The 12,915-nt window shown below is 37.6% G+C and overlaps 1 protein-coding gene across 1 annotated transcript in view; it reads right to left on the bottom strand.

The window, feature by feature from the left end:
* The window catches only part of LOC108975465, a 270,318-nt gene that overhangs the window by 108,084 nt on the left and 149,319 nt on the right, over positions 1-12,915 (bottom strand). Inside the window, exon 4 of the mRNA XM_018943963.1 lies at positions 5,471-6,954. Within this exon, the coding sequence (XP_018799508.1) occupies positions 5,471-6,954 (1,484 nt within the window). The remainder of the gene's footprint in view (positions 1-5,470; positions 6,955-12,915) is intronic.

Below are 12,915 nucleotides of genomic sequence, written 5' to 3'. Positions count from 1 at the left end.
TGAAATATAAGATTTGTACTATATATCACAATTCACTTAATTTAGTATTATATATACTTTACAATTTAAGTAATTCAGTTAAACTTAAGATCTAAATGGTAAGTCTAAGGGATGTAGTCTTTGCAGTCGGCGAGTATCTTCACTGTTGTCCAGTAGGTTAATGGCATGTATGTTGTGGTGGCAGCTTAGGCGATTAAGATATCTTGAACTGAGTTTCTGAATCGCGCTCTTCACCATATTTATTTCAAGATCTTTGTGTAAGTGAATATTTTTGTTGTACCATGGAGCGTTTGCAATCAAACTGAGTGTTTTCGTCTGATATCTTTGAATTGGTTCTACGTTCGATTTACTTGCAGTTTCCCAGATGTGTATATAGATTATTTTTGAGACTAAGTTTCGATTTGGGACCCAGTAGCCAGTACATTTTGCTCTTCTTCATTTTTAATTGATCTCGTTTAATATTATATGTTGCTGCCATGTAAGTCTTCTGTCTGCATTCCGAGGTACTTAGTGCTAGTGCATTCTGGAATAATTGTTTGATTGAGATTGACGCTGGGGCAATCTCCTGCTTTCATGGTGAAGGTAACATACGCTGATTTTCTCTCATTTACCATAACGTTCCAATTTCGAAGCCAGGATTCAACTGCGTTCAGTTGTTTTTGAACAGTTTCAGACGCTTCGTTTGCAGAGTAAGCAGATGCAAGAATGGCGGTGTCGTCCGCATATGTGGCAACAGTTATATCTTCGTCGTTTATTATTGGCATATCGGCAGTGAAAATCGTGTACAACGTTGGGCCAAGCACGCTGCCTTGCGGAACGCCTGCTTTGACTTCGTATACGTCGGAAGTGTCATCATTAACTCTAGCGTAAAAATGTCTGCAATCTAGGTATGACCGAAGAACTAGGTAGAATTGAGCTGGTACTTTCATTTTTATTTTAAATAACAACCCCTCATGCCAGTCTAAGAAAACTGCCGAACAATACTGTTTCTCTTCGAGGTATTTTAGTATGGTTTTTACGATTCTGTGACACTGTTCAGCGGTTCCATGTAGTTGCCTGAATCCAAATTGATGATCTGGTATAAGGAATCCAAAACTGGCTACAATCGACTAAGAAATATTCTTTCAAATATTTTAGAGAATATTGTCAACAAACTTATTAGTCAATAAGAGGTTATTTCGTTCTCGGGCTTGTTTAGCTGATGATTATAATTTCGGCACATTTCCATTGCGTAGGAAAGTGACTTTGCCTAAAAGCACAATTAAAGATTAAAACTAAGAATAGCAGGCATTTCCTTGGTAATTGTTTGATTGTCAATGCATCAATATTATCTGGGCCAGGCGATTTAGAAATTTTCAACTGTGACACTCCTGATTGTACTTCAGTCAGTTTAACGTAATGTATTGGTTTATCCATTTGACATGGATTCTCAAGAAAAGTCTGAACATTTTGGCGCTGATTGAGATTGTATTGAGAGCAAAAGGCTTGAAAGTATTCGCAAGGTGGTTGCCAAACGCGTCGGCTTTTCTTTTGTCAGATCTACACCAAGAGTTGCCTTCATCTTTTATCGGTACCTGTCGCTTCGGAGGACGTTTCAGGTATTTAGTAGCTTTCCACAGATTGTATTCATCGTTTTTATTTGGATCAGCATTCTTAAGAAATTCTGCAATAGATTCTTCTTTCAGCTCTGCCAACTTGGATTGTAATTCTTTAATTGTTTTGTTTAGCCTGGTTTTGTCAACCGGATTTCTGCTATTCTGCCAGATCCTTCGAAGTCGTCTTTTATTTTGTACCATCTGCGTTACTTCATCTGAATATGGCACATTGTTGCTACAGTATGGTTTAGATGAATTAAGAGGAGAAGCTAACGTAGCGGCTTGATGTATTTTTTGGTTGAAGTTTTCCACAGCGTCATCTAAGTCTCGTTTTGTTGTTATTTCCATGTTAAGGTTTACGTGGGAATCCAACCAAGTTTGGAAAAATCGTATGTTCGATCGTTTAGTTAAAGACCGCTGCTTTCGGGATGTGACAAATACGGGCATATTCATATTGATAATGAGAGCGGAATGATCTGAGCTCATATCTTCATTATTCCAAATTTCTAGATGATGTGGGTTTATGCCGATATAAATTGCGAAGTCAATTAGATCCGGAATTTTGTTGGGATCAGTCGGACTTTTTTCAATGAGTGGTTTTAATGATATCATTTTTCCTTCGTCTGTAAACTTATGAAAAGTGATCTTGCGTGATTACAAAAATATGCTTCAGGAATTTCAGTACTAGACACAGTTTGATTGATATGTTAGGTAAAAGATTTTCCATTAACACTGGTGTCCATATATTGTATTTCGTTTCTGAGTGCTTGAAAAGTTATAGTCCGAATGCGATAATTTTTAGCATTAGATGAAATACAATGAGAGCAATATTTGGGTAATATCGCTGGGTTAGCCTACGCACCAAATTTAGTTAAAAGTGGTCGAGTAGTTCCTAAGAAATAGAGTTTCCCCTAAAGGTGAGCGGTGCTACGTCCATTGCCTAATTTGTACACGCGTTTCTAATAGACTCTATTTTGTCACCATGATTGTGAAATAAAAATGATTGTGTGGCATTTATTCCTTTCCTTCTCGCTGTGCTTAACGGTAGCTTAAAGAAAAACTCCAACAGCGTATCTTGAACTGGTATTAAACCTGCTACCCATATACCTCTTCGCTACTGGCTGCAGGAGAATTTACATTTAAAACCTTTGGGCATAGCTCGGTGGGTAATGGCGACTGGGCGAACACCAATTACATGTTCCCACTTTTCAACTGGGAAAGAACGTTGAAATTAAGTATAGAAAAAGATGGCTGGCGTAAAGACATGCCACCTATGCGCAACACTCTAAACATTTACGCGGATGGCTAAAAAGTAGACGATAGAATTGGTGCGGGGTAATAATGTGAAGAGTTAGGCGAGCCTTTTAAGTATATTTCAAACTGAGTTCTTTGCCATTGCTAATGCCGCGGAACAGGCCTCTAATGCACTTTAATGTAATTCCAGAGTCAACATGTACGTCGACAGCCAAGCAAGCAATTTCACTTCTACTGGTCCACATAGGCATCGAGATACGTGATAAACATTGGGAAATCCCTGCATTGTCTATACGACGAACTGAACAGAAGCATGGTAAAGAAATACTGATGGAACGTGCTACGTGGGTGAAAAACTGCAAAAGTCAATCATAAGTACTTAAAATTCCTACTGATACTCGATGGAAGAGACTGTAGGAAGATGATCGGAATACTAACACTGTCTGATGGCGATAAACGCCCGCAGAATTGCCGACAGATCGAGAAGACTGCAGAAAATATCCAAGGCAAGACACCAGGGAAACAATGGATGATCTTTTGTGCACTTGTCCCGCACTGTAAGCATCTGGGATCCGCACGTTATATTACACTGGAGGAGGTATTTAAACCAATTTCATAGAGTTCGAAGAGTGCGAAAAATTTCAATTTACATAACCTAACCTGTGCACACCTACTCAAATGTAATTTACGAACGAATACTAAAAAGTGGGAGCTTCAAAATATGAGCTAAAGTATCGCTTCTTAAAAAATGTAGCCTAATTTATCGAAGGTATATCTCACAGAGGTTTTTGAATTTCTCAAACTTATGGAATACCACTCCTGAACTTAAATAGCGATCCTATTTTTACCAACCTATTTAAGTCGAACTGAAGTAGGTAACACCGATAGAGACTACTTAGAAGGTTAGCAATGGAACTGTCAATGTCACTGATGAGTTCAAAACTCATGGAGCCACATTCAACTGTTGATTTTTTTGTACAACAAGGTCGATAGGTGTAGGTTAACTTACGATTGGCCGTTGTATGAAACGAGATATTGCAAATATACAAGTCCGAGTTAAGAAAGGTAAAGGGATCCCATGAAAAAGCTTCTGCGAAAAAGTGAAGCGTTGTTGTGAATTCCCTAGGTTCAGGTGTATTCTCGCAAACGAACGCGTCTCCCCGGGATATCTTATGGCCCCAAATGGTAAATGGGCACTAAGAAGTGAAGACATACTTTGGATACTTCTTGATGCTCACTCCTCGCGATCGGATGGCATCATAGCAGCGCATCTGCTATCGGGCGTCATAGTGTCATGCAGCTGGTTCACACCGCTTATCACTGCGTAACATAATGGAAGTCGGAATAGGGCTCACCATCAACTCTTATAAGGCCAAGATGATTTTATTTACTAGAATATAAAAAATCCCGTTGGCATCGCCGTCGTCAAAGGGAGACATCCGTCTGCAACCGACGTATACAGTGAAGTATTTACGGCTCATCCTGTATACGAAACTTTCAAGAAAGTCGAAAAGGAGGCATCGATTGCCTTATACTGTTACAGAGGAGCCCTTGACAAAAGGTCAGGCCTCTCACCGAAAGTGGTCCTCTGGCTATACGACACCTTCGTCAAGCTCATTATATTCTTCTACAAGAGGTCTGGTGATATTTTTGTCCTTATTAATGCTAGCCTCTCCCTAGTTGTGGATCTTTTAACACAGTCATTGCCCTTTTGGCGTCCGTGCTATAAAGTTGGGAATTTTACCAGACGCCAACTGCAGAAGCAGAAGAAGATAAATAAATAACTCAAAATTTCATTCTAGACTCTCCCGCGTTTGGGTTGTCAAGGCTTAAGCACTTGGGAGCGCATAACTTCAGACATCCCACCGAGCTGACGGGAGTGGAAATTAAATACCGGTGAAAATTGCATTGACTGCTAAGCTTTCGGTTAATTTGTAAGCTCGAAAACGGAATTATTCCGTAGCTTCAGCAGTAAGTTCAAAAAGGACATCCGCGTGCGATCTAAGATCAGCCATCTAGCCTAACTTACTAACAAACTATAAGGGCTATGTATAGCCGAATAAGGGTACTATAGCCGAAAATTGAAAGATCTGTAGTCAAATTCAGAGCCCGCGTTATAAAATAATTACAATCAAGACAAAAGTTTAAGAAAAGAATACCAAATTTCTTAAGAGAGGTTGAAAATTTAACTAAATACCAGTTTGTTTTCAAAACCTTTTCTGAAAAGAACTTTAGGAAATCTTGAAAACTAAAAAGTTAAATGAGAGTAACTATACATTCTAGGTTCTAGTAGCATAAATTTAAGATACTAGAATTCTTTCTGATATTCATTATACTTAGATGCAATTGTCAGTGTTTTGATTTTATCAGCAGAAACTTGACATTATAGATATCCGTAATAAATCTAAAATCTACCGACGAAATATTGTATTTTAAATTAAAATAATTTTGGCAAGAAGCGCCACTGGTTGGTGTAATTGACTTCCCTCTAAACCTGTTAAATTTTCCCACGGATCCTCCCTTTTAAAGTCGATATTCTATATTGTATATGCGTTATATATATAAACATGTATTTATATGCAACCTCTTCTCAAATTGCTTAATTTACACTGAAAACTCACCTGTCCGTTTTTGTACCACGTGCTGGACGCAATATCCAAGTCCACTTCGCACATCAGCCGTATCTCGGAATGTTGTTCCGCATAAACAACTGACATTTCCTCGTCCTCATACGGATTGGGCAGCACTGGACGGAGCGGCAACATGCGCGGCTCAATTGGCTCATCGTGCGAGTAATCTTCGCTTTTATCATCCACTGTGGCCATAGCGGTTAGGTCGTGTTCACTATTTGTACCGCTATCGAATTCCTCCACATCATCGATAATGATAATCGGTTCTTTCGGCTTACGAAGCACCTCGGCAGGCACACTAACGCTAACAGCCGAGCGTGCGCGCTTCGATTTCAGCGCAACATATTGAATGGGTTGAGCGGCATCGGCTACAAGCGGATTCGTTGTTGAGTTGCGATAGATGGCGCTAGGTTGCGTGTCAACAACGGGAGAGGAGAAGTTAAAGTCCTCGAGGGAGGATGTAGACAGCGAGGAAGCGGAGGAAACTACCGCAGCTGACGTAGAGATATCGACGTCAGTGGATGCCGAAGATGTGGCGACTTGCGCTGACGTTTCAACTTGTGTTGTGGCGCTCGCAGTCGCTACACCGGCACTCTCACTGCTGCTCTCACTAATTGAGCGACGCGTCAAGTGAACGCGTTCATCATTCAGTATTTCTGTACTCATACTGTCAACTTGCTCAGCAGCGTCCACATTCAACGCAGGCAACAATATTATGGCATCGGTGGAACGTCGTAGGCGACGTTTAATTGCAGCGCTAGTTTCATGTACCCACCGAAGTTTCTGCGCGCTCTCATGCGCTCTCCAAAACTCGTCAGACGCCGGCGCGCGGTGCCGCTTCACCTCCTTGTGTTGGCTTTTATGTGCCACATGCACTCTCTGGTGTTCTTTAAACTGTGACTTCAGCAACTGCGCCCATTGCGCACGCGTTGCTGGCCTCTTGTTATAATTGCTCTCTTGGCGCTCTTGTAAGTTGGCCGGAGTTTCAAGCGCCGATAGCTTTTCGGATGGGGATGGCTGCTGCAGATGTTCATGTTGTTTTTGGCTATTATAATTGTAGTAATTTGATTTTGTTGCTTGACTGCTCAGCGCTGCACCCGCAAGAGAGTGCGCAGCGTTTGAAGAGGAAAGAGTGGAGGCATAGTGGTGTGCGCCCACATTTGTCTTTGCGATGGCTACACAATTAAATTTGGCACATTTTTGTTGTGTTTGTTGTTTTTGCTGCTCGTCGGCAGCTAGCTGCGACACTGGTAGCTCATTGTCAGCTATTGACTTCCATGCAACGCTTTCGCTGCTTGTCACGCGATGTGCTGTTGATATGCTGTGACCTGTAGACGGCGCCGCTGCCGACGCAGGCGCAAACGCGGCTATAGTGTGACCCTCCCGGCGTACGCCAGCGTCGCTGTAGCGCGGCTGTGGTTGTAGGTGGAAATTCTGTGATTTGATGATGTTCTGCTGATTTGTAATGACAATGCCTGCAAGTAGATGAGAGCATAGAAGTGGGAGATAGAGTAAGGACATCGGAGAATAATATGAGTATAAAGAATTTAATGAAATACTAGAGGACCCGTCCACGTTTTACTGTGGCTGAAACATAGGTAGTACAACTAATATCATCTATATGATTTCTATTATTTAGATTATAGCCATTAGTTAAGAAGATATCGCATTTTTGTTGAAGCAACTTGTGTTAATTTACAAAAAAATTAATCAAAAAGCATTTCGTGCGTTAAGAAAGCATTGGTTTTTGGGGAGAAATTGAATTTGGGCTGTGCAGCAGTCGACAGTCAGCCTAGTATCCTGCTAATTATGAAACGGTTCTCTTGCGTGGCCAGATAAGATATCGGCTGGCAAGGATATGGCATCAGTCTTTTGGGATGTCCGTGGTACACTATTCATCGAATGATTACTGAGGCAGTTTTAATTCATTGCACTGTGCATTTGGTTGCAGTTCTATTTCACTATACCAAATATTTAGCAATTTTATTATTTTTTTGGGGCAGATCAGTTTAAAATATATATTTCATCGTTGCCATTTAAATATTGCACTGCTCTGTGCAATGCTTCGAAAAGATTGCTGTTTATCTCAAATTATAATAGACATTTTTATCAACACTTCAGTTATGCCGCTATATTTTTATTCTAGGTTTGATAATGCATTTGGGTCCTTCGCCCATAATCTAACAAAGTATCGGCAAAGCCTTGACGACGTTTGTTATGCATTCTTGTTCTCTAGAGTAGTTAGCAGGTATGAAAAAAATGTAATGGCTACCCATAGATCTACTGAATCACCCAATTTATTACTTAAAAACGAAGAATCCTGTCCACATTATGAAAACTTGCTATTGGTCTACAGATGTCGCCTTTTAAGGTTTGAATATTGGATACGCAGTCTATCGGATCCAATGTAAAACATTCCAAAATTTAAAATGAAAATTTGTTTCAAAAAACGTTTGCCAGTGGATCAAATTGTGAATCTAAACCATTCTCGAATCTCCATGAATACAGAAAAAACAATTTCATAGAAATCGGTCCAGCTGTTTAGGAGCAGTTCATTTACAAACACACGGTCAGAAGATTTTTATATATAAATATTTGAAATATATGTATGTATATATAAAGGTTGGTTGGTCGCTAATTATATGACTGAATAAAATAAAAGAAACGAATAAGGATTGAGTGTAATAGGAAAATAGAAAAGTCCCAGTACTAAAACATATCGAATCCTTTGTTTGTGATTTTCATCATTTTGAGTGAAGCAATATTTGTTTTGCGGAAAAACTGATAAAAAATAAATTCGCGTTTAGAGGAAAGGTAATGCTTTTGGAGCCAATAATTGGATTGATGAGCATTATTTAGACTTTGCATCAGTGAAATAAATCTTTTAAAAGTGGTTTGATAAATCTGAACAAGGCAAAATGAAAACGATGAGGGCACTGGACGCCTAAAACGTCTATTACCGAGGAAAACTTCAAAAAGGTCGGCAAACAATATTTTGGTGTGACGGTTAAGTGAAGTTGTTTGACGTGTAAGTCATTCACTGGGTGGTGCGGCGCGAGCTCAGTTTTGACCAAAACCAACGAATAGTTGATGATTTGAAGCAGTGTTAAGTAATATTCAAGTGTAATAAACCCGAGTTTTTGGGTCGGCATATTACAATGGATGAAACATGGCTCCATCATTTCACTCCGAAGTTCAATCAACAGTCACCCGCGAAAACGATCCAAACCCGAAAACCCGATCCAAAGCGTGGACAATTTTAAGCATGTGGAATAATTTTTTTGAATACTTTAAAAAAGGAAGGACCATCAACAGCGACATCATGTACTGCGGACGAAATCGCCAACACCTGTCGCATTTGAAGAAAGAGAAAGTACTGTTTCATCAAAACAATGCACCTTGTCACAAGTCAGTGAAAGCGATTTCAAAAATCCCTGAATTAAGCTTCGTATTGCTTCGCATCCACCATATTCTCCAGATCTGACCCCACACTGACAATTTTCTCTTCTCAGATCTCATAAGAATGTTCGGCGGGAAGAAATTTTCGTTGAATAAAAATGTGATTGCTGAAACTGAGGCCTATTTTGAAGCAAAGGACAAATCATACTACAAAAGTGTGGTGTTAAAAGGTTGGAGGCTTGCTATAAACAGTGTATCACCCTTGAAGAGAACTGTGTGGAAAAACGAATTTTGTCAAAATTTGTTTAACTATGGCGGCTTGGTGACTTTCTAATCGACCTGTTATCTCGGAATTTTTTTAACTTCAATTTTATACCAAAAGCTCAGAAAGGGTCTATTTTAAGTAGAACTCTTCCTACTTACGCAAGTTTTTTTTTAAAATACTTACAGTAATCCAATGTTTCATTTCGAAATTGGTCTCGAATAACAATCTAATGAACCCGATAACTCTAACTCAAACTTTACATAGATCCTATTTAAGAAATTAATCGAGAAGTTGATTTCAGCAGTGTTCGAGATTATTACAAGCAATTATAAACCAGGAATCATCAGAACGAGGCAATCCATATTCTGCATCTTTACGTTATAATTATCGTTATATTATTTTCTTAAAAAGTTATTTCACTTTAAAATCTGATAAAGCTCGATGATTTACTTCAAGATAGGGAAAAATGAAAAATTTGCTGTCCTGAACAGGTCTTAAAAATGTACCCAAAACGCATATACAATACGAGGTAATCTATTTCAAAATTCTTTACTGACATGTTTTTCAACACGTTAACCACCAATGTATCACCGGTGATCACGAGAAAAATGTATTCATTGGTGCCATGGAAAAAGATGCACGTTGCGCTTTGGCCGTGGCGTGCTTCACCGGTGCCACATTTGCACCTGGGGGTAGGTTTTTGTAGTGCCCACCGGTGATCCACTGCCAGGCAACGTGTTAAAGCAAATAAGAAAACCAACAATCAGCATATAGAGACTTCAAAGACCGCAGATAATCACAAGCTGAAGACTTTGGTTAGTAAAGTGTTATTAAATATTAAATAAAACCAAAAATGATGCTGTAAGAATACTGCAATAAATTATTTCGAACATTACATTTTCCAAAGAAAACAAATTAAGTTATATTTTTAAAGTCTCTTTCTACCCAATCTTCTTCAAATCTGTAAATTTTTCAACTAACCGAAACCTAACCATTAAATTCAAAGTTCAGAATATTGTTGAAGATTTATTGCATTCTATGCCTTAATGCACAAATCGATGGTAGTGCAATAAATAATCGCAAGAAAGCAACAAACGACTGCAGTCGCTCTCTAGGGCGAGATGGCGCGCCATCCCAGAGGACAGCTGAGACATGCCACAATCAAAGCTATACAAACACAATTACAAATACTAAAATTGCATGCCGCAGCAGGGTTGCCAAATGCGACTGATATTCACATAAATATTTTAGATTTCATTTTTCATGCATACAATTCATTGTTGTTGTTGTGTTTGCTGCTGCTGTCAGTGGCAAGGCCATTGCTTATTTCTGATGAATATTAATTACCATTTGAAAGCTTGTCATGCACTTGTGTAAATACTATCAGTTGCAAAGCAAATACTGCCGTCATGCCTATACACACACACAAACACACAGCGGCAGACAGTGGTAGTGATATGCATGTATGTGTGCGCATTTGCAGTTTTGTGTTGCATCAACACTTTCCCACTTGCAATTGCCACTGCCGAATTCACGCAAGTCTATCGCAATGTTGCACATGTCATGCAGGAAAACTATTTTGTTGTTGTTGTTATTGTTATCACTACTTGCCGCGCTATTAGCTTTGGGATTTTACCACAGTCTCGATATATTTCACACTGTTACTATGGGATATGGCGCAGCGCCTGTCGATATGCCATGAACATGATGTTTATTTATTTTATATTATATGCTGTTACGAATGCACATAACGGTATACATATGTAATGGAATTAAGCTTTTAAAGGGTGATTATGTGAGAGTTAGACAATAGAAACACAAACACGGAAAGCAACAATGTAATACTGTTATAGAAGTGATGCAATTTGAGGAAGCTTCCAATGGCAACTATATTTTGAAGAATGTTGCCACCTTCTTTAAAACTGTATTTTATTTATTTCGTTTAACTGAATTATATGCTATTATAATATTAAAGTTATCAAAAGGAGAAAATATTGAAGCTCATTTGTTTAGCTTATACTTCGGAAGAGTTGCCACCTGTTTAAATTTTTAATTAAGCTTAATTATAATTTGAAGTCAATATTACAGTACAAACAAGGCTCTAATAAGCATTAAAAGTAGTTAGTGAACATTTTGCATTTTGCCTATTTATTTTTTTTTGTTTAATAAAATAGTAATGATTTTAGATTTAATTCGATTTTTAAAATAAAATATTTATTGCTGCATTGGTATCAAACAAAATAAATTATGTATTTTTAAAATACTTTGGATAAGTGTTGCCACCTATTTAATTTTTAAATAAATGCAACTCATGTTAATGAGATATTACTATTAGGGCATACAAATTAATAAAATTTAGAATGCTAGCAAAAATATTTTTAGGTGATGTTGCCACCTGAAACACTTTTTTTACACAAGAAAATCTCAATATTATTTCAAATGATAAATGTGTTGAAACAAACGCATTATTCAAACAGTGATGTCAAACAAACGAAATCATAAGGTGGTTTGCAGTAAATAACGGTTTTGAGCAGAGCTGCCACCTGTTTAAAGTTCTTTAAATAAGTGAAACTACAAAATACTTATCGAACCAAAGGGTATAAGGTTATTGGCATAAAAAAATTTGAATGGTGTTGCCATCTAATTAAATTTTTTTAAATAAAGCAAATGATTAAATTATTACAAATCTTGAATTTTTGAATTTGAACCTGGTTAAAAATTTTGTTAAAATAAATTTATATTCAATTATACTCTTTATTTACTTACAAAAAAAAAACTAGTTTTAAATTTTTTAAAAAATTTTGCAATATTTTTTTGTGTCTATTGGCAACCACACCAACTCTTTTATTCCCAATATTCATCCAAACTTCACATAATATAATGCGTATAATTTTCATGTGGCGTATGATTTGCACGCTGTCGTGCCATTTGAGTGGTTAACAGTTATATGAGCTGTCTATGGCACGTACACAAAAACATACGCACGCATGCACTCACACATTGTTGGAGCTACAAGCACCTACAACTGTTGTCCAAACTAGTGCGTCTGAGTGCTGTTTACATAACAAAATGTGTATATATCAGCATTCATAAGCTTGTGTGTGTGCGTCTGTGTGCATGTCATTGAACTTATTTAGTATATCTACATATGTTGATTATTGATAAGTGTTTACACAGTTGCCGTTATTATTGCAATGGAAATCTGCAAGATCACGTGTGCAAACGCGTGGCCTTCACAGCAAACACACACACAAACACATAAATGTACTTATGCGTGGATTAAAAATTAATACTCAAACATATTCATGTATATACACACCTATTAAATATATGAAATATAAAGCGTGCTTGCATACCTCATTGGAGTCAGCGCCTGTGTATGCATTATTTTTTTATTATTGGCTTGCCATAAAAAGATTTATAGAACGCTCGGTTGCATAAGCATTCATTACACTTCACGTCATCGTGCACTCTCCCTCAAGCAGATTTTCAATAAATATAGTTATTAATACAGTTATTTGAAAAAAACAAATAAACATACTTTCTTTAACCTTAAAATATACTTTTTATTTATTAAGCGCATGATTTTGGAAAAGTATAAGATATTATCTAAAAAAAGATGTTTTCCAATTTATTTAGAAATTTTTAAAAATTCTTTACTTAAAGTTTTCTAAACAGAACACTTTTTTTAAATTGTGTAATAGAATTTTTATTACTCTCTCGCAAAACGTTTACTTATTCTCGGGAAGAATTGGTCGATAATGTTAAATTT

Source organism: Bactrocera latifrons, unplaced genomic scaffold (genome assembly GCF_001853355.1).
Source record: "Bactrocera latifrons isolate USDA-ARS-PBARC rearing strain unplaced genomic scaffold, ASM185335v1 scaffold_65, whole genome shotgun sequence".
NCBI lineage: Eukaryota > Metazoa > Arthropoda > Insecta > Diptera > Tephritidae > Bactrocera > Bactrocera latifrons.
This window is presented reverse-complemented; position numbering and strand designations above follow the sequence as displayed.